General features: G+C 37.1%; 1 protein-coding gene across 6 annotated transcripts in view; it reads right to left on the bottom strand.

Moving 5' to 3' along the window:
* The window catches only part of MAPK8 (mitogen-activated protein kinase 8), a 106524-nt gene that overhangs the window by 10093 nt on the left and 68616 nt on the right, over positions 1-27815 (bottom strand). For 4 of the 6 annotated variants that reach the window (XM_033130178.1, XM_033130174.1, XM_033130176.1 and 1 more), the window contains exons 2-7: positions 24894-25064; positions 21243-21372; positions 16323-16381; positions 16095-16233; positions 4351-4516; positions 665-736 (exon numbers count right to left, since the gene is read on the bottom strand). In XM_033130178.1, coding sequence (XP_032986069.1) covers positions 665-736; positions 4351-4516; positions 16095-16233; positions 16323-16381; positions 21243-21372; positions 24894-25015 — 688 coding nt within the window. In that variant the 5' untranslated portion in view covers positions 25016-25064. Of the gene's footprint in view, positions 1-664; positions 737-1095; positions 1168-4350; positions 4517-16094; positions 16234-16322; positions 16382-21242; positions 21373-24893; positions 25065-27815 lie in introns of all 6 variants that reach the window. The other 2 variants (XM_033130179.1, XM_033130177.1) reach the window with 1 other exon arrangement.

Below are 27815 nucleotides of genomic sequence, written 5' to 3'. Positions count from 1 at the left end.
TCCCTCCTGCAGACTAAGACCTAAAACCTTCTTACTGCAGCCCAGTGCAAATGGCTTTTCCCATTCCTCTTCCTGAAATAATTGTGTTACTAGCTGATAAATACGTAACAGTTCACTCACTGGTAATATAAATGCATGAATCCAAATCTACTCATCACCATAAAACTATTATTACTGCTGAAATTCTCAGATGAAAAAATCAGTATTGTTATGTTGAGAAATGAGACAACAACCAAAAGACATGAAACGCATAGAACATTAACAAAAAAGTAGTGAGGGGAGGGGGACAAAACAAAAGGATGACCAGAGGCAACAGACAATTCCAAAATTCATATTAAAGTCCTAAGTACTTCTAGACTTACTCAAGTGTATAATTATTAGACATTTTTAATGCAAGCCATGATTTTTGATTTAGGTTAAATAAATCAACTCAAACACAGCAAGGTAACTGTGGATAATTAACTTGAGCCAGTGCTCAGAATTAACATATGAAACAATCAATAAATGAGGGAAAGGAAAGTCTATGTCAAATAGCAGGTGGTATTTTGAAAGAGCAGAGCAATTTAAAAATATTATTAGGGACAGACAAAATACATTATACCCGACCAAGCTGTCATACATTTTGACCTTTAGAAACTACACTTTAGGCCAAAGATAAGGATACGATCTGTACCTGGGAACAAAACACCACCTTTGATCATTTCTCCCATGATGCACCCAACTGACCAAATGTCAACTGAAAACAAAATGCAATGACATTAACATAAAGATTTTGGTTAAAATAAAAAAAAAATATAAACATTAAAAGAAAATCACGCACACCATGTATACTTTAAAATTATAGAAAGCAGTATAAAATAAAAATGAGTGACAGTGAATGTGCTCTAACTACCAGCAGAGACTGTATGTCCTACTGCTAGATGCAGTCTACAAATATTTCAGCTTATCTCAACCATTTTTGAACTATAACAGCCACAAACTTTATGTCTGTTTAAAAAACCCCACATGTATGAAAGTACCATATTCATTTTCATTAGAGAACATAAGGAAGTTCATCACCTAACTAATTAAACTGCTGAAGCAGCACAAGGATACAGTCCCTTCCTGGAAAGAGGATTTTGTGGCAAACCATTTCTCCCATAATGCACCCCACAGACCATAAATCCACTATATGTTTGCAGCACAAAAGAAGGAAAAGCAAAGCAAAAGGTTGTTAAAATCAAAGAAGCATAATATGACTGCATTATATAAAAAATTACAAAATATCACAAAAAGAAAAAAGTGATTTTAATTTTAGCTAATGGAATAATTTAAAACAAAATGTTTTTCAAATGGCTTTGATTCACAAAAGCAATCGTGAAGTGTGGCCTTTTAACTACATATCTAATTTTAAAGTGAGAGTTATGCACAGAAATCACATGGTTAAAAATTCTACACATTTTGTCACTGAAACTGTTTATAAAATATAAAATAGAACCAAACGCAAACTTTGTTATAAGGTTGAAAAATACATGAGGTAGCAAAATTCAAAAAAATAAAACCTTGATACTATTTTGAGGTTCAACTGTGCATTATACTCTCTCTTTAAGTCAAATAAAAGAAAAAAGCATGAGCAGAAAAATCTAGTATATTAAAATATTTGACAGAAAAAATGCATTTCTATGAATAATTACAGTTTAAAAATTAATCTAAAGCTCTTTAGAAATCTTCAAACTGGATTTCATAAATTCATTTGAGTAGTGCTATGCTTATTCTGAATCAAAAGTCATGTTTTCTTGACAATGTTGTGGTGTATTTACTGTACTATCCCCAAAAGGAACAAGTGCATAGAGAATGAACAAATGATCAGTTAAGAAAACTTAGCAAAAGAAGTTATTCCATGTTTTCCACCTAAAGTTTTTAAACCCATAAAAGTGAACAGCTTTTGATTTCAGAAGTTAGATTTCAGAAGTTAGAATAGAGTATGGAAGTTCCTACTTTAAATGGGAACTCGAATCAACACCAAACAGAATCTGCTAGACACAGAAATAAGCGATTTGTGGGTCTCCACCTGTTTCATTAAAACTAACAACACACCCTGACATTTTGTATCTCTGGGTTTGAAAATAAGATAAAAAGAGAGTAGGCGCTTGCACTTTAATAGGAGAACGGGGAAGAATGAGTATTTAAACAGAAAGCCTTTGAAGCTTGCATTTGTTTTTGAAGTTTGAGGGTCCGAATTCTTTACAAGCAAAAGAGGAAAAGGGCAGAATTGGATGTAATGGACGTTAGAGAGATATACCCTTTACCATGTGGGAGGACTTAGGAAATTAAAGTGTACTTTCCTTACAAGGAGGAAAGTACTTTCTCTTACAAGGAGACTGCTAGTTCATTACAGAATCTTAGGAGCTCAACTGGAAATGCATTTTGGAAATCCTGTGGGATTAAAGTTTCTCTAAAATTTTATATTAAAATACATACAATTTTTTTTTTTATATTTATGGTACATGGTTCAACTTCCAAGGATAAAATTTTAGAGGAAAGTTAATATTCATAAATCAGTTCAGAGAATAATTTTTTCCAGGGTTTTCAGTTTTTGGCAAAAATCTATTACATTTTCTCTATAGATATTATAGAAAATGGCAAACTTTAGTTAAAAAACCAGGATACAACATACGTAGGTAACTTAAGAAAAACATATTTTTAAATAGATTTCGAAAGCTGTAAGTATGGAGAAGTTGTTGTCTGGGTCAGTGAAGACTTTCTCAGAACATGATAAGCCTGGTTCAGACACACAACCAGCTTTAAAGGGTCTAACTGCTTATCCTATTAGGCAGTTTAAATATACTCCATTATATCATACTTTCCCAAAAGCTTTGAGGTAGCTTGCAATACAAGACAAAATAAGAGTTGTTAAAACAAGTGGGGATGGGTGGGTGGGAAGGGGAAGTGTCACTAAAAGAAGGAAGTTCTTCTGTTTAACCTTGTGTGCTAATGTAGTTATTATGATTAAGCATTCCATTTGACTCAGTTTCCTGAGACCAAAAAAAAAAAAAAAGGCAATAAGGTGATCTACATAATTCTTATCTAAGAGAAAAAGCATGTCAATTCTTCACACGTTCTTTTTTCTTGGTGCTAATTTCTGGTAGAGAGCTTTCTCTCAAGACCACATTTTTAGGACACTGAGTGACACACTACACAGTATTTGTGACAGGCGATGGTTTTACAGCAAAAGCAGAAGCAGCCTTCATGCTGGTTACTTGAAGTATCAATATTCAAAAAAAAAATAAAAGAAAAAAGTAAGTCTAATACTAAACGCAGTTCACTGGATTCTACAGGGTGTAAGACAATTTTAGGTAGAGAGTAAGAAAACAAAACAGCATGTTTAAGACCAAAAGAATAGTAAATGTTTAAAGTATTTGTTTTTAATTAGTTCAGAAAAGGAAATTAAGCTAAAATCCTCAGTTCAATGTTACCTTATATAAAAAAGAGTCCTGAAGACTGACTTAATACGTTTCCTGACTCAAAGTGAACTGCTGTTCCAGAGTCCTTGCTAGAAAAAACATCTAGGTCCTATTCTAGGGAGTATTTTGGATGAAGTTACCACATTTAAAGACTTATAGTTTAAGTCAATAAAATCCTGTGCAGACTTACTCATCTCCTAAACGTCTGGGAGTCAATAAAATTTCTTCTTAAATTAAATAGAAATATATGTATACCTCTTTTAAACTCATGAATTTTCTTCAACCTTGATTCTAATGCTGGTGTGTGTGAGTGTGTGTGTACACACACATACACACTCACACACACACAACTAGATATGCCGTTGTTTTAAGGCTGGACACAGGGCTTTGATGAAACACTGTTCCTACAAAAGGTTACCTTAATTATCCATCAGCTTTGAAGAATGGCTTTATTGTAGCCCTTAAAGTTTACACTAAGTACTGTTGCTATTAACTTTAGTCTCCTGGTTGGAAATATGAGCAAATGTCATTAACAGAAAACTAGGATTACTACTAAAGATAAATTGCCAGCTCACTGCATATTTCTTTGAGTCCATGTTAGAAATACTCATGTTCAAGTTATAGGAAAGCAAATGACATATATTCTGGTTCAGGGGCCATGGCAACAAATTCTTTATCCAACAGTAGTGTTGATGGTTATGCATCTGTATTTAAATAAACAGGAGCCCCCAAGTTTTTCCAAACATTTATGACAAAATTTTTAGTTAGTTTCAAACTCTTGATAAACATTTCAAACAGTGACATACATTGAACTCTACGCACTTCAGCTTAAATATTTACATAAGAAACCTGATAAACAAAAGCAGACAAATCAGAACAGTATTTCCAATAAAGAGTGTTTGCTGACCGTTTTCTTTGTAGCCCATCCCTAGGATGACTTCAGGCGCTCTGTAGTAGCGGGTCACTACATAAGGTGTCATCATAAAACTAGTTCCCGCAGTCCTGGCCAGTCCAAAGTCAAGAATCTTCAAAGTGCAGTCTGATTTTACTACTATATTACTGGGCTTTAAGTCCTTCAAAGAATAAAAATAAAAAATGACTGCTATGATACATACAAATATTTTGCTCTTCACAAGTTATGAGATCTCTTGTAAAACAATCATGCTAATTATTTCTCTCACCATACCTGGTATCACTGCACAGATTCATCACAATAGGCAAACTGGAGAAATTAGCCTGATAGCATTTTAACTTATGAATACATACAGTTATTAGAGAAGTTAGGAATGTTTTATTTGCTGGAAATTATGATTAGCTAGCAATTTTCGATCAAGGGGAGCAAAAGTGATTTGGAAAGGCATCTAAAAGCTCTTGTAAGAACTATTATTATAAAAGAAAAAGAGAATCTTTCTATTTCTTATTTTTTTATTTTGGGGAAGGGGAACAGGACTTTATTGGGGAATAATGTGTACTTCCAAGACTTTTTCCAAGTCAAGTTGTTGTCCTATTAATCTTAGTTGTGGAGGGTACAGCTCAGCTCCAGGTCCAGTTGCCATTGTTAATTGCAGAGGGCGCAGCCCACCATCGCTTGTGGGAGTCGAACCGGCAACCCTGTGCTTGAGAGCCCGCGCTCCAACCAACTGAGCCACCAGGCCGGCCCCAGAGAATCTTTCTTTTAAACAATTCAAAGTCACAGTAAGTTTTATTATAGATATTACAAATCAACAGTGGGCCATTCTATGTCAAGCCCAGCAAGTGTCACTTGACCTTACAAGTTGGCAGATGTTCAATTCTAAAGGACTGAACTAGTCGTTAGCAGGTTCCCATCACTGGTTTCCCACCCCAAACCACACAAATTTGTTCATAAAAGTTTTGTCTGCTCATAGAGGTAGGACAGTTTTGTCTTGGTGTCAGTAATCTATACAATTACTTGCTGCTCATGCTACTAAATAACATCCTTGTGAACAATTTTCCATCTGACACCAACCTTAAAGAATTCTGTGCTATGATCATTAAAAGAAAGGTAGCAGTATGAACACTCATGGCTTCCAGTTCAACACATTTGCCTGTAAGCTCCGATGAGTCTTATTATAAACCAAGAGACCAAGCATATACCCACAACAAACACATTCTGTCACTGGTACTGACGCGCAGCACATACACTGAACACCAGTGATTCGTGCCACCAGGGGAGAAGACGGCCTGGAAGACGTTCACTTTTGTAAAGTCTATATCCAGAAATACATGGGTGTTGTCTTTAGTGCATTTTGACAGGCAATCATGGATGTAACCTAAAAACAAACTGTCAAAAATGCCTCCGAGTGTTACCTGAAATCCATCTTTGTGTATCAATATGTACCTTTCTACGGATGTTAGAACCATTGCTAACTGTATGCGAAGAATAACTGAATGTGTATGACTCTGAGGCAGAAGCAGTGAAACTAACCTAATAAGGTTCAGTCTTCTCTCCCACCCGTTTCCAGCCTCCTCACAGTTAGGTGGGCAAGCCTACCTGTGACTAGTTCAGGTCAACGCGATGTGAGTGGGAGCAAAGAATAGAAGGGCATCCTGTTGTCACCCTACTTTGGTCATTAGTGACATTCCAGACAGTGGACCCTCAGTCAACCTGGGTTGCTGAGTACCACACATTATGACCAGCACTGGACAAGCAGTGTGGGATGTAAACTTTAGTTGCGTTAAGCCACTGAGAATTCTACATAGCCTAATTGTGCTATTGTGATTTATAATAAGAAATATATATTTGGTCTCTGTCCCACTTATGGGCATAGAGCTCCTAAAACCCTTAGAATTTCCTAAGTGATAAGAGCACCAAAGGTGAAAGGACTGCTTTTTGCTACTCATGAAAAGCGCCCTTCAAGCTGCCTCTGAGTTTATGTTAATGAGTGACTTTCCAAAAGCCCAAAAGGATAGGGGCTGGTTGCCAGGGGAACCAACAATGTTATCAGATATTGGAAGTTTCAGCCCCACACTCAGACGTCCTGGGTGGGCAGAGGGGCTAGAGATTAAGTTCAATCACCAGTGACCAATGATTTAATAACCATGCCTATGTAATGAAGCCTCCACAAAATCCCAAAAGGCCAGGATTCAGTGCGCTTCCTGGTTGGTGAACACATGGAGATCTGGGGACAGTGGCACACCCAGAGAGGGCATGGAAGCTCCACACCTTTTGCACATACCTTGTCCTCTGCATCTCTCCATTTGGCTATTCCTGAGTTATGTACTTCATGACAAACTGGTAATCTACTAAGTAAAATGTTTTCCTGAGTTCTGTGAGCCACTCTAGCAAATTAATTGAACCTGAGGAAGGGGACATGGGAAATCTTCAAATTATAGCCAGTGGGTCAGAAGCACAGTAACAGCTGGGCCTTGTGACTGGCATCTGACATGGGGGCAGTCTTGTGGGCCTGAGCTCCTAACCTGTGGGATCTGATGCTATCTCCGGGTAAATAGTGTCAGAATTGAGTTAAAATATAGGACACCAGACTGGTGTCCAGAGAATCTGAGACTTGTTTGCTGTGGGCAAAACTACTACACATCTGGTGTCAGAAGCAGAGCTGTAGTAAACACGTAGGACAGTTTTCCCTTTACACTACTCTATTCTAACAATGTAATTGGTGCCAGGAGTGCAGTCACTATTATATGAACACAGGATCACAGCTTAGCAATGGAGCAGCAGGCAGCAAGGAAACGAACATCAAGGATTGGAAAAGTGATCCAGGTTATACAGTAGCAATACATTTCATGACACTGCCATCTGCAATAACCTGGTAGCACAACTCTTGAATAATGAACTTGAAGCTCCAGAATACGGGCTGGCAAATTAAGGCCTGCCTGTTTTTGTAAAGAAAGTTTTACATATATTGGAACACAGTCACACTCATTCAATTACCTATTGTCTATGGCTGTTGTGTTAGAATGGCAAAGCTGAGTAGCTAGTACAGAGACTGTATCCTTTGCAAAACCTAAAATTATTATGTGGTCTTGCCGTTACAGAAAAAATTTCCTGACCCTGCTCTAGAAGAAGAGATTAGAAAGCAGAACTTTAGCAGTGTGTGTTTGTGGCTATTGGCTGCTTTTGAAAGAACTAGCCACTTTAAAAGTAGAAATGAAAGGGAACAGAAAGTGTAGAATTGCAGGGCCTTGCCATTCCGGAAAAGTTAAATGGTACTAGACACTTCAAAAACAAAAAATGGCAGATAGTTCAAATATCTCCCCCTCCAACCCAGTATATTCCTTCATCGTATTGATGAGCCCTATGAGATGACTTGTTTTGGCCAACGGAATGTGAGGGAATGTGATGTGCACTAAATCTGAAGAGAAGCTGTAAATGTGCTTGCTTGATTAGCTTTCCTCTTGCTCTTCTATCTTGCACCATGAGAAAAGGACGTGCCCCAGGAAGGAACTCCTTCAGCCTGGACACTGAAACCTGAACATGCAACAGACCCTTACCCTGACCCCATGATCTGAAGCAGTGCCACACAGCCAACCTGCAAACCCAAGCAAGCAATAATGCTGTTTCAGGCCACTGATATCTTGGATTTGTTTCTGAAGCACCATTTTCACACAATTCTAAAAGCCCTTGAGAGAAAAAGACTTGTAAAATCTTTCAACTGATGAAACTGAAGCCTGAACGCTTCAAATTACATATTCAAGTCCAGTAAGCTAACAAATGTGCTTTGAAAAGAACTGTAGTTAAAAATATAAAAAGCCTCCTAAGTGTCTGAGAGAGCTGTACTATCAAAAAACAAACAAACAAACAAACAAAAACAAACAAAAAACCCTCCATATTCTGTGGCTATTCTAACTTTAAAACAGTGGCTCTCAAGTCAGGGCAATTTTGCCCCCGAGGGATATTGTCATTGGAGACACTTTTGGTTGTCACACTTAGGGAGTACTACTGACATCTAGTGGGCAGAGGCCAGGAATGCTGCTAAACGTTCTACAATACTCAAAACAAAGAATTATTCATCCAAAATGTCCACAGTACCCAGGTTGAGAAGGACTGCATTAAAATGACACTTGATCTCCAATCTTTTGCAGGTAGAAAGCTAAGAAAGCTGAGCAGCCCCCAAAGAGAGCACATTTTCTAATACCCACTTCAGCCAGATTCAAGGATGGTGAAAAGGAAAGACTCTACAGGGTGGAGCCAGGTAGGTGCCACAGAGAACAGCAGACACGATGGATGGTCCTTGCAGAGATCAGATTCAGGGCCTAATTAAGGAATATTCCCCACCCTCAGGGCATGGGACACTCAGAATGTCTGCCCGAGCAAATTCTAGATTACAAATACCCAATACTGCATTTTTCAATTTCCCGAATGGGATGGTTTATTGTGGTTACCCTGGCCCTGTCTGACCACATCTAGAGGAAAGGGGCAGGGGGAGAGGATGGCCAGACAATTTGGTCATTTTTGTGCCGATGCTTTTGGATGAAAAGGAGCAATGTCTGGATTAGATGTAGAGATTACCATGTATCACTTGGAGCTAAATGCCTGCACAGAATAGGACTTGGTGATCTTGCCTAAGGAGGGGATAAATGTGGACTAAAGGGAGCAAGGGAGTTCTGATAACCAGAAGGGCAGACTGTGGCAGAGACGGTGCTCACCACCATTGTGAAGTCAGCCTCCCCACAATTCCCAGTTCCCTCACAACCAGGCAGGCCCTTATGACTAGTTCTGCCAATGGGCTTACAGCAAAAGTGATGTGTCACTTCCAGGCCAAAGCATAGAAGAGCCAGTACACACCACCTGGCTTTCTCTTTCCCCAAAACAGTGACCAGCAACTATGTAGACGGTGGAGCCTCACTCAGCTTCGGTCTCTGAGAGACTTTGTGGAAACCCACCCCCACAATGACTTGCATTGAACATCTAAGGGATGAAAGTTCAGGTTAGGTTACCAAGTAAGCAATCTCAGACCAGCAGAGATACTAGCTTAGGGCGAGGGGAATTTGAATGAGAAGTAGAGCAGAGATGAGTACCAATTGTGGCCTCAATCCAGCCGCAGAGGTGGGTGCAGTAGTTTACCCCATCAAACTTCTTCTAAGTTACTCAAGGAACAGACATCAATGAAAACCATGGAGGAACAGTTTCCAGGATTTACTGTAGGGACAAAGTGGGGACAAGTGGCACCAGGGGTGGCCTGTAGTGTGTTATGATGCCTGTTCTGATCTAGGGTTCAGACTGAGGCACTCATTCTTCCAGCTGTTGGCAGTTTTGTTGGTTGCTGACAGTTTTCGGCAATCTCTCCCCAGGAACTGCCTTCAGTCACAGAGTGCCACCTTTTCCAAGGTTACGCTGCTCCCCAGGGCAAAGGTCCAGTTGAATTACCAGCTGAGAGGGCTCTGCAGTGACTGTATCCAATTCGATTTCTCCCTCTGTGCCCTTTTACTTTCTTTACCCCCACCCGCCCACAGATGCTGATCCTGAGGGAACACGCCAATAAACTTCTCCCACGTGTATCTCTTTCCCCGAGTTTGTTTCCCAGATAGCCTGAGCGAAGATACAAGCATCGTCTTCATCACAGGTAATAGACCCCAGTATGTCTTTCGTTAGTTCAAATATAGTAGGTAAATTTTCTATAGAAGTGCTGTATTTTTAACACTTTATCTGTCTACACTAAGGAAGTGTGTGAGAATATCCCAATACTATTGTGTTTGTGTAGTTCTTCTATTTTCTACAATTGAAGCTGTGTGCATTGCAACTCCATGTATCAGGTCTCTTGATAGTTGCTTATGCAAGTAAGCGAATTACCCTTCATCTTATAAAATGACTGTTTCCGCACCATATTCAACTTCCCCTGATGGCACCGTTACCCTCGTTTGCATCTTCCTGCGTATCTTTGCCAGCCCCTTTGCTTTCAGCCACTGGGAGTCAGCTGCCACTGTTCATTATAGAAACGCGTATCGTTGTTGTTCGTTGTGTGTGTATGTCAAAATTTGACCTTGTTACATTAAGGGGTTAATCCCATTTATACATGACGTTATATATTGGTCTTCTGTAATTTAATGTTTCCTTTTTACACTTCTAGCTATTTCTTTTGTTTACTATCTTCTATCATTTGGTCCATGATTTCTGTTCTACTCAACTGCTACCTCCATTAATCTGGAAATTTTCTATTTGGAAGATTTTATTTTACAAAAATCAAATTAACTTCCATGGTGGCAGATTACTGTCCTGATCCACAGGACAAAGGAAACAAAAACAAACCCAGAAGTTTAACGTATTTGCTCTACCTCGCATGTTATATGAATATGGGACAAAGAATATACTCTCCCAAAGATTTCTCTTATGTTACTTTAAGATGGCAACAGACATAATATTGTAACAGTTGCATATGTAATATACAAAGCAATCAGAATGATAATTCAGGATAAGTCTGAATATCTCAGGTACATAACTGTCTTAAATAGCTAATTTGAGCACAAATACATATATTTATTTTATTATGAGTTATGTGATACAATGTAGCTCACAAGGAAGATGTAATTCCACTGAAATAAATAAACTTTCAAGAAATTCCTCTCAAATTAGATGCAAAACTTTTCAAAGAATAAGCTAGAATTAAAACTAAAATACAAAAACATATGTCCACACAAAAACTTATACACAAATGTTCAGGTCAGCATTGTTCATAACAGCCCAAAGCCTGGAACAGCCCAAATGTCCCTCAAGTGAAGAATGGATAAACAAAATGTGGTATATCCACATAGTGAAATATTATTATTTGGCAATAAAAAGAAATGAAGTACTGATACATGTTACATACACGGAAGAACCTTGAAAACATTACCATACGTAAAAGAAGCCAGTCATGAAAGACCACATGCTATGTAATTCCATTTACAGTTGAACCATGAATAACATGGTTTGGAACCGCACCAGTCCACTTATACACAGATTTTTTTTCAATAAATACTGTATATGTATTTTCTCTTCCTTATGATTTTCTTAATATTTTCTTTTCTCTAGATTACTTTATTGTAAGAATACAGCATATAATATATATAACATACAAAATATATGTTAATCAACTATTTATGTAATTGGTCAACAGTAGTCTATTAAGTAGTTAAGAACGGGAGAGTCAAAAGTTATATGCAAATTTTTTGGGAGGATGGGAGGGTGGGGTGGGAAGGGGGAGTGGTCAGTGCACCTAAACCCCCATGTTGTTCAAAGGTCAACTGTATATAAAATGTCCAGAATAGGCAAATATATGGAAACAGAAAGTAGATTAGAGGTTGCTTAGGCCTGGGGGTAAAGGTAACAGGGAAGAATAAGAATTGAAGGTTAATGGGTGCAGGGTTTCTTTAAGGAGGGCAAAAATGTTCTAATATTGGATTATGGTCATGGCTGCACAAACTTTGAATAAAAAATGCTGAATTGTACACTTAAGTGGGTACATTGTATAGTATTTGAATTATATGTCAATAAAGCAGTTAAAAACAGGATACAAAAATATAAGATATTTCTGAACACATATATAAAAAATACAACTCTGGTGAATACTCAACTTTACATAATTGGTAAGGATAACAGGATATTTTACATACTGCTTCATTTTAGAGCAAAAATAACCCTATATTACTCCATAAAAATCAGCAAAATACAATGTTCCAAGAACATGAAGAAAGACTGTAATGTCAGCAAAGATGGCAGAGTAGATAGCTCCCCAGAAACACCAAAAAGCAGAGCAAAAATGATCAAAAAAAACTTCTGAAATTTGGAAAATAGTCAAACATTTATAACAACCAAGTGAACGCAGAATCAAGAAAGAGGCAACTTAAAACAACAGAAAAGACTTACGGTGTTTTTATTAGCCTTTGCCCTACTTATTTCCCTGGCTGAGTTAGGGGTCTTAAAGAAAGCATCCTGCATTCTCAGTGTGGGACCTTGGTCGTGGGCTTAGATAGAGGGTATTGCTTGAAAACACTGTAAAGAAAACGAGTAACCCACACTGCTTGGCACAAAACATTAAAGTTGAGGAAAACAAGACATGGAATATCATTATACAACATACGCATAATGGGAGTCCCAAAAGGAAAGGACAAAGAAAAAGGGGCAGAAAAATATTTTAAAGAATAAGAACTGAAAACTTCCAAATTTAATGAAATACATGAACCTACACATCCAAACTGCTCAACAAACTACAAGAAAGATAAAAGCAAAAAATCTGTACTGAAACTCATTAAAATCAAACTGTTGAAAGCCAGACCAAAAAAAAAAAAATGAATTTTGAAAGCTTCAGGAGAGAAGCAAACTATCACTTACGAAAGCTCCCCAATGATATAAACAGCTACTAAAAAAAAAAATCATGGAGACCAACAGGCAGTGAAATGACACATTTAAAGTGCTGAAAGAAAACGAATGCCAAACAAAAATTCTACATCAAGCAAAACTATCCTTCAAAAGCCTCTGGAATGTCCTGACTGACAGCAGTGTCTGTTTGCCTGGGGTTGTGGCCACAGGACTAACAAGGTGATTTATGAGTGAGGCTTTGGGACGGGTATCAGTTCCAACCTCTGGAGTAAACCTTAGGAACGATTGGAAACTAAAGGTCAACCAGGCAGGTAGTATGTGATTCAGCAGGAGAAAAAAAAAAAAAAAAAATCTGGATACCAAACGCTTGGGTAAGCTTTCCGGGTTGGCAATACTCTGTATTTTTATACTTTGGCTGGAAGGATTGAATGAAATCTTCATGTTTGGACCTCTCTCAGATTCTTCCCTATGCATTTCCTCCTTTGGTTGGTTCTATTAATTGTTTTCTCTTTTTTTTGTTTGTTTGTTTTTTTGCTGTAATAAAACTGTAGTCATAAATATAGTCCTTTTCAGAGTTCTGTGAGTCATTCTAGGAAATTATTGAACCTGAGAGTGGTTGTGCGGACCCTAAATTTACAGCCTGCTGATCTGAAGTGTAGGTAGTCTTGGGAATCTTGTGGTTGGTATCTGAAATGAGGGCAGTTTCGTGGGGTCTGTACCCTGACTGTACAATGTGAATAACTCCAGTGCAAAGTGGAACTTCCTCAAACAGATAAAGAACATTTATGAAAACCCCACAGCTAATATCAGACTTAATGGTGAAAGAGTGGAAGCTTTTCTCCTAAGAACAAGGATAAGACAAAGATGCCCACTTTTGCCACTTCTATTCAACATTTCACTTGAAGTTTTAGCCAGAGCAACTAGGCAAAAAACAGAAACAAAAGGCACCCAAATTGGAGAGGAAGAAGTAAAACTATTATGCAAATGATATGATCTTATATAGAGAAAATTATTTTTAAAAATCCCCCAAAACCCCTATTAGAACAAATTGAACAAAGTTGTATAATATAACATCAACACACAAAAATCAGTTGTGTTTCCATGCACTAGTAATGAACAATCTGAAAGGGAAATTAAGAACACAACTCCATTTAAAATAGCTTCAAAAATAATAAAATACTTAGAAAAAAGTTTTAACAGAGGTGAAAGACTTGTAGACTGAAAACTCTAAAACACTGATGAAAGGAATTAAAGCTCTATGTTATAGACTGCACTGTGTGTTCCCAAACCCCTAATTCATATGTTGAAGCCCTAAACCCTAATGTGCCTGTATTTGGAGATAGGGCCACTGTGGAGGTAATTAAGGTTAAACAAGGTCATAAGGGTGGGGCCCTAATCCAAAAGAACTGGTCTCTTTGTAAGAGGAAGAGATGCCATAGTGTGCCCTCTACCCCTCAACCTGCATATGTACACAGGAAAGGACATGTGAGGACACAGCAAGAAGGCGACTGTCTGCAAGCCAGGAAGAGCGGTCTCACCAAAAACTAAATTTGCTGACACCATGGTCACGGACTCACAGCCTCCAAAACTGTGAGAAAATAAATTTCTGTTGTTTCCGCCACCCAGTCTATAGAATTTTGCTATGGCAGCTCAAGCAGACTAATACAACTGAAGTAAATGGAAAGACATCCTGTGTTTACAAACTGGAATACTAAATATAGTTAAGATGGCAAAACTACCCCAGCAATCTACAGATTCAATGAAATCCCTATTAAAATTCCAATGGCCTTTTCTGTAAAAATGGAAAAGCTGACATTCAAATTCATACAAAATCACAAGGGGCCCGAATAGTCAGAATGATGTTGAAAAAGAAGAATAAAGTCGAAGGAGTCATACTTCCCTATTTCAAAACTTACTACAAAGTTACAGTGAACGAAATAACGTAGTGCTGCTACAAGGACAGACACACAGATAGATCAATGGAATGAGAACTTAAGAGTCGAGAAATAAAACAATGTATCTATAGACAACTGATTTTCAACAAGGGAGCCAAGAACATTCAACTGGGAAACAATAGTCTGATAAATGGTGCTGGGACAACTGGATTTCCATAAGCAAAAGAATAAAGTTGGACCTTTACTTCACAACATATATAAAAATTAACTCAAAATGGGTCAAAAACCTAAACATAAGAGCTAAAACTATAAAACTCTGAAAAGAAAACGTAAGTGTAAATCTTAATGACCTTGGATTTGACAATGGACTCCTATATATGACACCAAAACCACAAGGAACCAAAGAAAAAAATAGATAAACTGAACTTCATGAAAACTGAAAACTTTCGTGCAAAGGATATCATGGAAGTTAAAAGACAACATACAAAATGGGAGAAAATATTTACAAATCACTTATGTGATAAGAGTCCATCCAGTATCTGAAATATACGAGTATAAATAACTCCTACAATCTAACAATAAAAAGGCAAACAACCTAATTAAAAATGGGTCAAGGGCTTGAACAGAAATTTCTCCTAAGAAGATACGCAAATGGCCAACAAGCCTATGAAAAAATGCTCAACGTCATTAGTCATTAGGGAAATGCAAATCAAAACCATAATGAGATACCATTTCATATTCGCTAGGATGGCTAGAATAAAAAAGTCAATATGTACTGGCAAAGATTTGGAAAAATTGAATTCCCAGTCATAAACTGCTACTGGGAATGTAAAATGGTGTAGACTCGGTGGAAAATAGTTTGGTGGCTCCTCAAAGAGTTAAATATAGAGTTATCACATGACTCAGCAATTCCACTCCTAGGTAGATACCTCAAAGAACTGAAAACAGGAACTCGAACAAACACTTGTACGTGAATGTTCATAGCAGCACTATCTACAAAAGCTAAAAGGTGGAAATAACCCAAATGTCTATCAATGGCTGAATGGATAAACAAAATCCGGTAAATACACACATTAGAATATTATTCACTCACAAAAAAGAGCGAACTATTGATACATGTTACAACATGGATGAAATTGAAAACATTATGCTACGTTAAAGAAGCCAGACACAAAAGGTGACATATTGTATGATTCCATTCATGAAACATCCAGGAGAGGTAAATCCACAGACATAGAAAGCAGACTGGTATGATGCAAGGGGCTGGGGAGAGAAAGGAATGGGGGACGACTGATTAATGGGTATGAGGTTTCCTTTTGGGGCAATGAAATATTTTGAAATTGGACATTGGTGATGGTTGCACATGTTGTGAATGTACCAGATGTCATCGAATTGTACACTTTAAAATGGTTAATTTTATGTTATGTGAATTTCAACTCAATGATTTAAAGAAAGATTATGATGATAGTTTTTTCTACTAACCCGGTGAATAATTCCAGCAGAGTGAAGGTGCTTGATTCCACACAGCATCTGATAGAGAAGGTAGGACATTCTTTCATGATCTAGTTCCATCTGAATCACTTGGCAAAGATTTGCATCCATGAGCTCCATGACTATGTAACTTCATGGGTGAAAAAAGATGACAGCTAAAGTGTACAGCAACAATCTAAGAATAATGTACTAACATAAAATTTTAATTATCACACTTACACATCTTGAAATTCTTCTAGGGATTTCTGTGGTGTGAAAACATTCAAAAGGCCAATTATCTGTGGCAAAAGAGGTTGAAAAATTAGAAACTGCTTCATGTTACTTTCATTTGGGTACTGCAAATACATGGGTTAAAAAAAAAATCTACCACCAGTTTAAAATCTTGTGTTCTAAACTCAAGTAGTATCTTTTATTTTACATATTAAAAGTTTATGGACAGGGGTTGGGGGTAGGGAGGGAACCAGAGAACAGAAGATAATTAGGGCAATGAAAATACTCTATGTGATACTATAATGGTAGATATACGGCATTATACATTTGTCCAAACCCACCGAATGTACAACACCAAGAATAAACCCTAATGTAAACTGTGGACTTGGGGTGATAATGATGTGTCACTACAGGTTCATTCATTCTAACAAACGCACCACTCTGGTGGGGATGTTGGTAATGGGGGAGGCGGTGCGTGTGTGGGGCCAGAGGAATACGGGAAATCTCTGTACCTCCATCTCAATTTTGCTGTGAGACTAAATTTGCTCCAAAAAAAAGTCTTTAAAAAAAAATTCTATCAACAGAAGAGCGCCACATAATCCATTCCATTAATGAAGATTCAATTATCAAGAATCTACATTATACCATCCTCTACATAATTTGAAGGCAAATCTTGAATACCTTCTGCCCACTCTTCTCTAACTCAGTATATAATCTCAGCCCTTCCCTGTGGTTTCTCGTAATACTGCACTTTGCCAGTTTCCCTCATTCCCAGTCTACTCCATTGGCCCATCCAACAGGTACACCGTTTCCCACTATTCTGTCTTTAATTATCCTCTTTTCTCAATCTGTACCTTTCCCTGGGTGATATTATCCATGTCTTTTTCTCCAAACATCTCTATACAGATAGAGATGTTTGGAAAAATATGAATTAATTCCAAATATGAATTAAAAGTCCTTGCTTAGTTTATGAGTCTCAAATATATACTGCCACCTCACAAGGAAGTCTCAGAAATATAAATTGTACTCATTATCATTTGTACTCAAACTCCTTACTTTTCCAGAGTGCCTTCTCTTTTACAATAGAAGGCTCCAAGTGATTTTTTACTCCTTTTTCACTATTTGCACTGTAATAAATATTTTAGAGAATGTTATCCATTCTATTGTCAATCTGAATTTCAACCTCTTCTTTCCATTCCCTGGGCTACCATACAAGTCGGGATTCTAACATCTCATCTAGACTGTCCATGCAACGAGGACTTCTAACACTAGGTTCCCTGACAATGGTTTTCTGCGAGTCTAGCTACCATTTTATTGCCTATAACATAGTAAAAGAAAGATCTGATCATATTACTCACCTCCTCTAAAACTTAACACCAACAAATAAATTCCAGAACTCCTTCGCAGAACATTCAAAGCCCTCACTGACAGGATATCTACCCGCTTCACCTCCTGCTAAGCCCTCTATTAAACTTGATACTTTAGCCATACTAAATTTAAACTTTTAAAAACTCTCAAGGCCTTTAAACATATTGTTTCCTACGTCTGTAACAAACATATTGAACTTAGACCTTTTTTGTAGAGTCTGACAACCTCTAGTCCTTGACAGAGCTGAATATTCTCTCTACTTTGTCCCCACAGTATCTTTCTTATATGTTGTGACGGCACTTAACACACTGTAGTATCATCTCATTTTCACAATAACCTTGTTCCAATCACACCAGGATCTTTGTTAGAAAGAACTGTGTCTTAGTCCCTTTTAGAGCTCTGGCCCAGAGGAAGCCAGGTGACACACATTTTAAAAATATTTGCTGACAATTATACTTAGGGATGGGAAAGTTCTTCCAGACATAGACGTCACTTGGCAGAGTCTGTGTTAGTCATACAAGCATAAAGCTTTGCTTATGGAACGTATTCAAATATTTGTTCAGTGAATCAATTCAGAGAAGTAATTTTCAGACCAGAAAGGGTAAAACATATATATGTATCTTTTTAAGATAGGGGAAATGATAATACAAAAGCATCTAGTTGATCTAAATGAATCCAAGTCTCCTAACCACTGAACTGCACACCTGGAGACTTGGAGAAACAGTACAACTGTTCTCATTAATAGCTGAGAAATCCTAGAGTACAAGAGAGGTGTTAAGAAGAAAGGCAGATAGAGACAGAAAGGAGACCAGCATTTGCTTAGAGTTGAGTGGGAAGGAGATGGGGGAATAAGAGCTAAAAGATACAGGGTATCCTACTGAGGTGAGAAAAATGTTCTAGAACTGACCATGCTGATGGTCACAAACATCAGTGACTACATTAAAAACCACTGACTTACACAAATTAAATGGATGAGCAGTATGCTATATAAATTATATCTCAACAAAGCTGTTGTTTTAAAAAAAGACGGAAACAGCTGTCTTATTTTTCAAAAAGGGAAATAAAGGAAATTGTATCAATCACAGACTAGACAGCCAAATAAAAGTCCAGGGCTGATTAAGTGGGTGGCATTTGACTGAAAGAAGTAACAATTATTAGGAGCAGGTAAAAATTCATTGAACAATCTAGTTTTATTCTGTGAATAAAAACAACAAAGAACAACAGTCAGTCAGAGAAATGCAACGAGATATAGTATACGAAGATTTCAGGCAGAATTTTTTTTCAAAGTATCTCTGATAATATTCATGTGAAAAAGAAGAAGAATTGAGGAGGGCTGGAAAAATTGGGGAGTCAGAACAAAGAAGAAGAAAGCAATCCCCAACCTTCCATGCAGAGGAACCAAATTTCCCATGTGAAATTTAATAGGGAGAAATAGAAAGTACCATACTTATCCTCCAAAACCAAAAGAAAAGGATGGGAGAGATGTATTCCGTTAGCAGGTCTGTGATGAAGAATAACTTGCTTAGACAATGTGAAGTTAAATGGTGACCTGATTTCCAAACAGAATTATAATGTCCACACTTAAGCGGAGATGAAATGCCTCAGTTCCTCTCAGAGGATTCGATCAGACATGCAATACTGCGTGCTAGGTGACATATCAAAGTGTGTTCAACGATAAGTGACTAAGTTTAAAAAGAAACTTAAAATTATCTATGGAAAGAGTGGGAAATGCATAATAATATGATTGTACTTAATCCCACTGAACTGTACACTTAAAAATAGTTAAGACAGTAGGTTTTATATTATGAGTGTTTTACTACAATAAAGAAAAAAAAAGAAGAGAGTGGGAAAAGCCAGATATGTTTAGACCAATAAAGATCTGTGCAGAACATGAAAATGTTGAAAAGACATTACAAAAACTTTCATCCACCATGGAGTGAAAAAACCCCATTACCATTCCTGGTTTCCCTACATTTACTTTTACATTCATTCACTGAACAAATGTATTTTGAGCATCTACTCTGTGCCATCACTCTTCCGTGTGGCCAGGGTATTGCCTGGATGGATCTGTGCCACCCCCACTAGAGGGCTAATCCTGCGAAACAAGCATTCCATGCTCTCCATTCAGCGGGGATAGGAGTCACTGGCCATCTCCTCAGTGAGAAACTCAGGCCCTGCCATCACCACCAGTTCCACGAAACAGGCTACAAGGGGTACGAGCAGCTCTGTCCAAGTGCAGGAAGCCACCAGCAAAACCTTGACAAGTCACATTCCTGGCTCCCACCTAGAACAAGATTGGCTGACACTTCTTCCCCATCCCTGACTGACGTTAATCTTTATCTCTGTGCCCTTTTTTAGTGCTATTTTTCGTCTCTGGAAGGCCACCTTCCTTCAACAATCCAAATTCACCCCGTCTTTAAGAATTAGTGTAGGTCCACTCTTCCCCAAAGTTTTCCATTTCATTAAGGCTCACGGCAATTCCCTCCCCCCTGAAATCTCAGCACTTCTTTTTCATCCACCATGATTTGATAAGTAACCTTCTATTGCTTTATCACGGTTGATACTTAACTCTGTACTTGTTTTGCCTTCAAAATAACACTGTAAGCTGCCCAAACACAGAACCTAATCCTTAACTTCCATAAAAATCTTCCCTTAGTGACTAATCCAGTAATTCCAATACTCAGAGGCTTGCACATAGTTAAACTGTGTTATTTGCAATCGGAAAGTAATGAGCTCATTATATTTTATAAACTCCTTTGGACAAACTCCACAAAACGTCTCCAGTCAGATACTTTTGGTTTAGTACTTCATAAAACTGTCGCTTGCACAGTTCATTTCCAATTCATTCCCAGGTTATTTCCTCTCAACTTGGAGACATCATTCCATTAAAATAATCACAAAAGTATTTGTATGCTTAAAGTAAGCTTTAAAAAGTGTAACTATTCTCAAAATGAGTGAAAGTTATAGGTTTAAGTCTTTATAATCTTTAGGAAATAGAATCAGAATGTTTCTCTAATTCCATTTAAACATTTTTTTCAAAGTTTGTGCTAAACTGGTTTATGCTCACTGGCTATACTCAACATAAAGTGACCGGTGAGCACTGGCGTCACTTAAAGAGAAGAGAGTGGGGTAGGGAGAAATGATTTGAATTTATATCCAATATTATTAAATAAAGTTCCAGTGTCAAAGTCTATGGAAACAATCCCTGTATTAAGGCTTCAGTTTTCTGAAATGTCAGCCTGACAGAAAACAAAAAGCAGAAGATGAGATGAAGTCTAAAATACAGTTCTTCTAAAACAATGACCTCTTTAAAAGTCCTTCTGCAAATGTAACGGCAGAAAAAATCACAAAATTTAAATTTCAGAAGCCATTTTTCTTTTGCTATAATTTAATGAAGCTGAGAAAAAATTCACTGTAGATATATAAACCTTTTAAACAACGTTTCAATCCAGAAGAACAATTTAAAGCATCTAATATTCTAAAAGTTTTTGATATTCATGTATTCTTTAGCAAATCTTTACTTCATCCATACTTAAGAAATTTTCTCAAATGTTCACTTACATTTTTGTGATTAACACATTTCATAAGAACTAGCTCTCTGTATGCCCGCTTAGCATGAGTTTGATTCTGAAATGGCCGGCTTAGCTTCTTGATTGCAACATTTCTTTCAAGAATGGCATCATAAGCTGCACTGTAATAAGAAAGTCAAAAACAGTCAAAAATCTGCAAAACAGAATTTATGAAACATTCATATAGATTCCCCCCTTTCTCCGAAGATGAACGCAATTGGATCAGTTAGTTCCCCGTCTGTGCCGCTCAACAAGTTTCTTCTATGCCTTTATAGCACATTCCGAACGATGTATAGCACTAACTGTTTCTTGAAATGCTAATGGCTTCAAGTGACAATGGACAGAGACTGTGAAGACAGAGACCCTGCTTGCTCACTGGGTTCCTCCAGGACCCACTGAGCATACAATGGACACTCAATGCACACATTTTTAATTAGTATTCAGGTCCAAAAAGATAGCGTAGAGCCTAAACGAACCATTCACCCTGCACCTACACCAAGGAAAGACAGGATAAAGAATACATATGGCCATAAATTCTACGCAAAATATTTGCTGGAGAATTCTACTAAGTACATCACTTCCATCCTCTTTGGACACAAAATGAATACATAAAAAGGAAGGGACATACAGAGGTATCTATATGAACGATTATTTTATAATATAAAATGTAAGCCCTTAAAATTTTGTTTTGACGGGATGTAAAGAACAGCAGAGGGAATACAGTCAGTGGTATTGTAACAGCTATATATGATGTCAGAGGGGTAGTAGACCTGGTGGGGTTATCACTCTGTGAGGGGTGTAAATGTCTAATTATTACATTGTTTTGTACACCTGAAAATAATTTAAAAAATTTTTGTTTTGGAGGAAGAATTAAAAATCAAGGTGTTTATAAATACTGATGCTAGACTTCAGGACATGAGAAGGTCCTTCACGACTGTTAATGGACATCTATAATTCTGGGAAACATAACATCATACTCATTACTTTTCATATATTTGTCTCCCATATGACACCCACCAAACAGCACCTTACGCATATGACAAGTCAGAGAAACTAAAGCATGGTAAAGTGTCTTAAAGTGTCTTAAAAATATGGTAAAGTGTCTTAAAATTAATAAAATGTTATGATTGAAAGAAACTTTAAAAATCATTTGGAGTCACTACTGCCTGATACAGGGCTAGAGGTTAAGTAATTTGCCCACGGTTAGCCAGAAAGTTAAACAGCAAAGACGAGACTGGAAGACTAAGACATGAGGTTATGCTCTTCATACTGGACTGCCTAACATATTATGAAAGACTATTTCTGTTTATGTAATACTTGAAAAGTCAGCACACTACTGATTAAAATTATTCTCTCACCCAACTGAACACTTGAGTTTGTTTTATGGCTATCTCACTGTTTCAAATATATTGTAGAAATGTATGTATTAAGAAATTGGTACTGCATAAATGTACACATCTGTACCTTCTACATATACCACAATTGCCTATATACATAATATATACACACCAAAATATATATTAGTACTATAATCTTTACTTAGAAAATGCCATATTTATAGATATGTCCCTCCCAAATTAAAAAAAAAACCAAACATTTGGGGACATATTTCAGATAACGTACATTTTATTTTTAACCATTAAATTCATTCTTATTCATTTATCTGCTAAATAAAAGTGATATTTCAAACTCTAAAGTTTAAAAGTTTCTGAATCGGTTGTATTATTTTATATCCAAGGAAATTAGGTTTCTAACTGTTGAACTGTAAATGTGCACAAATCAGAAACACCTGGGAATTCAGAGGACCTAATCCAGACCCAGTGAATCTTACCATCTATGATTGGGGCCCAGAAAAATGCCTTTAAAAAAAATTAAGTTCTTCAGTTGATTTTGATAGTAACACAACAGTGAGTTAAAATTTATTTTGCTTAATATTGGTCTATTTCATAGTAATCGTTTATGAAAGAATAAGCAAAATTTTGAAGATATTTATTACTTAGGACAGGGACTGTTCCTTAAGGTTCCTTCCAAAGCAATTTTTTTTTAAAACTCTAGGACACAAATTTCAAAATGCACTTACCTGAGGGTAAGTGAAAGAAGGGATAGAAACATTAATATATTTTTAAACAGTAGTAAGTAATTTATAGATAATATATTCTTCAAAACAACCCTGTAAATTAGGTGAGAAGGCTTAGAAGTGTTAATCTGCCATGAATCACAAAGTTAGTAAATCATGGAGCGAGATTCTGAACCAAGAGCTGGAGAATGCTTCCCATGTTCACTTTATCACATTATTTTCTTTATCTTTAATCTGTAGTTGGTTAAATGTGGTTGGTTAAAATGAAAACCAGCCAGACAATAATGCTTTCTAAAATGACCCAACTTCTTTAATTTTTGATATTATAAATTACTTCAAGAATACAGAAAAAATAAATGCTAGTGTTCCCATTACACAATTGTGTTAGATTTCAGTATTTTACTATAATTGCTCTGATATTTAAAAAATTATTGTAGGTAAAGCCCCCTTCCTTCTTTGTATTCTCATAGGTAAACGCTACTCTGAGTTTGGTGTTTATGAATGTTTTTATACTTTTCTATATATGTATGCATCCATAAATATATGTTACTGGTTCACCTATTTTAAACTATATAAAAACTATATATAATGTATGTATATTCTGCATCTTGCTTTTAAAATCAATACTATATTTCTGAGATTATCTTTGTTAACACATATAGCTCCAGTTCATTTAAATGCTGTACAGTATTTCACTGTAGGAATATATCACGTTTTTAAATTCTATTGATTGATTTGATGCTGTTATCAATTTTTGCTATTACAAAATGGTGCTGCAAAGAAAAGCCCTATGTATTTCTGAGTACATGTGCAAGAGTTTTTCTAGAACCTGGGAGAATTGCAGAGTCATAAACACTTAAATTTTTTTAATAGATTCTGAAACAAATCTGGTTCAAGAAGAAGTAATAAAGATACAATTATGTTTGAATGAAGCTTAACATTTCCCCAAAACACTAGCTTATTATGCTAAGTTAGTGATCTAAAATCATTAGCAGAACTATCCCAATGAGTGTTTTCCCTTTCAGTTTATAAGGAATTAGGCTGATCTAGAAAGCCTAGGCGTTTTGTAGAAATTAGCTTGTAAATCAATTTTAAAGATATATACGAGTTTTGAAACAGTTAGATGAGACAGCTGACTTCATTCCTCAGCGTAAACTAAGATTTCTGAAATTCCAGTTTCATTGTACTGCTAAAGTGATGATTAAGTGAAGCTTCTTATTAAACAGTTAATTATGGGAACAGATGTATACATAGAATCAATAAGCATGCCACTTATTCTTTCCTGATACAGATATTTGCCTCTATATGGCATATGACCGAGTATTTAATCACAAGTTATATTTAAAGATGACAGTGCTGATTTATACTTCTGTTTTATGAATAATAAAAAAGACCGTTAATCCCTGAACAAAACAACTTACTGTTATAGCTTTAATTTAAATTTTATAGTTTTAGTTAAATTTCTTGAGATAAATTAAATATTTACACCAAGGTATCTGTATTACGAGAGGATAAAATAATAGAAGTTAATGATTCTTTGCCTAATTTTTAGAAGTGAAAACTTACCATACTATTCCTTGAGCTCCTGAGCCTATAGGTTTTAAATTCTGGTATCGTTTCAGGACTGTGAATGTAGAGTCTCCAATCTCTACACTATAAAAATTGCTGTCACGCTTACTTCTGCTCATGATGGCAAGCAATTAATTTAATGGCTTCATCCAAAAATTCACCGAGAAGCTGCAAAACAGAACAAAATGTGAGGTTAACAAAATGAATTTCAAGTTCTCACTCTGTTTACTAATAGTAACAATGACTGCTAGATCATGCATGTTCAAAGAGCGGTTTCATTAAAAAACACAATTATAAAGGAAAAATATCACAGAGCCTGGTTAGCATCTGCTATACTTAAGGAAAAAACTGACAATTTAAAAAATACAAAAAGAAAAACTTCTACTAGGACAAGCAATTTCTCCAATCTAGAAGTATTAATAGGCATATATGTCTTAACTTACTGGAAAACCTTAAAAAAAAAAAAAAAGAAAGCAAATAATTATAATGAAACATATTTTCAAGGTTGCTTCCACAGTTCAAAATTTAAAACTGTATTTAGCATCAAGTACTGAAACCTTGATTTTTGTGAGAAATTTATACACATTCATTCAAAAATAATTCACACTCTCATCTCGCGTGACATGGAGGAACACCAAATTCACAGGCCGGCAAGCTGCTTCCACGCATCCCCCCACCTCACGTGCAGAGGCCTGACCCCCAACAGCAATATCCGGGTGTAACGCGTATGTTGAAGTTGTAATGGTTGAAAGAATGAGAAGCAGGATAGAAAATATAAGGTAAAATAAGAAAATATAACATTATATTAAGAATGGGAAAATATAAGATAGAGATGCATTTAGTATATTAGGATATAAAACAAAACAAAAAATATTGTTCTGAATTGTTTGGCACATCAAATGTTATTACCTGACCACAGTTCTTTATTCACCACCTGTCTGATTAAAAGCCAAGGCAGTCTTTTCCCATCCATTTCAGTACTGGTTATTGATTAACTTATCAGCCATCCTTAGACATGCAAGTAGCCTATTACAAAGCGCATGCAGCAGGACAGCTCCAACCTACTTCCCACATCCCACATTAAACCAAGAAACCTGTTAGGTCTAAGAATTATTGAGTGAGTGAGTGAGTGTGAGTGTGAGTGTGTGTGTGTGTGGTTGTAAGGTAATGCTAACAAACAAAAACAAAATCCTGTTAAGACTTACAAGACAAACGATTAATCTGACAAATATAAAGTGTCTACCATGGCGAGGCTCATGAACTGGATTCTAACAGCTGAATTCTTGGAGTGGGGTGGAAGCACTGAAAAGTGGGGGGCCCGAGAGTTGGAAAACTAGTGAGCGATTGGAATACTTCGGATGAAAGAGAACATTACAATTAATGAGGATTCTTAGGTGTGATGGAATTCAAAATAAAGACTAAACAAAAAAGTCCAAACAATATAAGCTTTAAAAAAGAAGAGAAACTGGAAGCAATTGAGGAGTTAGATTATTTGGATAAATTAAAGGAAGGCCCAGAGCAGCATTTCCAAAGTCAGTAACTAAACTAGTCATGTAATACTCCAGAGAAGACTGTCTGAAATGACAAGTCTCATAAATTCTGCCTAAGTGCCCAGACCACAGGCTAAAGAAGAGAGTCCGGTAATGAGCTGAATACTCAGCTAAGCTCATAGGATGAGCAAATACAGGTATCGGTCATCCAGACCGATTTCTTACCTTAACTTTAATTCCCTCTTGCCTACCAGAGCAGGGAAATAGGGAGGGAGAGAAGTGGGAAGAGCAATGGAGGAGTATGCTTAGTGTCAGAACCCTCATCAGATATTCCACATATTTATCCAGGAAACTGGGTCTGCCCCAGGCCTGGAGACAATACTGGTCTTGGGTGCTCTGCTCATGTGCTCAGAGGCTGGGTGCAGAGCTGATGGTGTTTATACCGCAAGAAGTCTGCAGATAAGGTTTTCTAAGCTTGCTTGGAAGACTTGTATTCCTCTCCTTAAGAAGATACAGGATCAGGACAGAAAGAGGTATTCTGGTGCTTCACAGGAGTTTACTTACTGTTACCAAAGCAGGTAACAAAAAGGTTGTGTTTCAATTTCCCAACTTGCAGGAAATCAAAGAAAAAGATTAGCAGATCCAGAAACAGAGGACAGGTTTCCCTTTCTGCTAAAAGAATATTAATAGTAGGGCAAGGCTTCTCTCTATTCTCAGAAAGGGTGTCCTAGCAGCAGGAGCGGGTCCACGGTGCTCACACAGAAGTCGGGACAAAACTGTGGCCGCAGTGGAGCAGTTAACACCACCACAGCTCCCCAGGAACAGTGCAGGGGCAGCAGACAAAGGAGCCAACTACCTAAGCAGCCCAGCGGGTGGTAGCGGTCCCAGAAGGCACAGCTGCACCCCCATGAACAGGAGACAGAGAGTTCCACTCACTTAGACTGGTTCCTACTTATTGGAGTACCTGAGTCAAGCTCTATGCTAGGTACTGGGAACACAACCTTCATCAGCATCTGGCCCCTCACAGAGCTGCGGTTAAGACAGAAAAAAGAGACATTACAGTACATTGTTGAGAAACTGTAGCTATGGCTGTGATAAGAGCAATGAAAGAAAAGGGCCAGGATGCTATGGAAGCAAGCCTATTAGTCTGGGCTCAGGAAAGGATTCCTTTTCCTTATGATGTGATGTTTGGGCAAGACCTGAACAGTGAATATGAGTTAACCACGCAGGGAGAGAAGGGAGCTTTCTAGGCAGAAGAAACAGCACATGTGAAAGCCCTAAAAAATTCACCAACTTCTACCATACAATTGATGAGTTTTCATAAATGTATACCACACTGTAAGCACTATCAAAATCATGATGTAGAATATTTCCATCACTGCAAAATGTTCCCTGTATGATCAGTCCTTGCCCTCTACCCCTGGCCTGT

This window comes from Rhinolophus ferrumequinum, chromosome 16, assembly GCF_004115265.2.
Source record: "Rhinolophus ferrumequinum isolate MPI-CBG mRhiFer1 chromosome 16, mRhiFer1_v1.p, whole genome shotgun sequence".
Classification (NCBI taxonomy): domain Eukaryota; kingdom Metazoa; phylum Chordata; class Mammalia; order Chiroptera; family Rhinolophidae; genus Rhinolophus; species Rhinolophus ferrumequinum.
The sequence above is the reverse complement of the archived record's forward strand: the minus strand, read 5'-3'. Positions and strand labels throughout refer to the sequence as shown.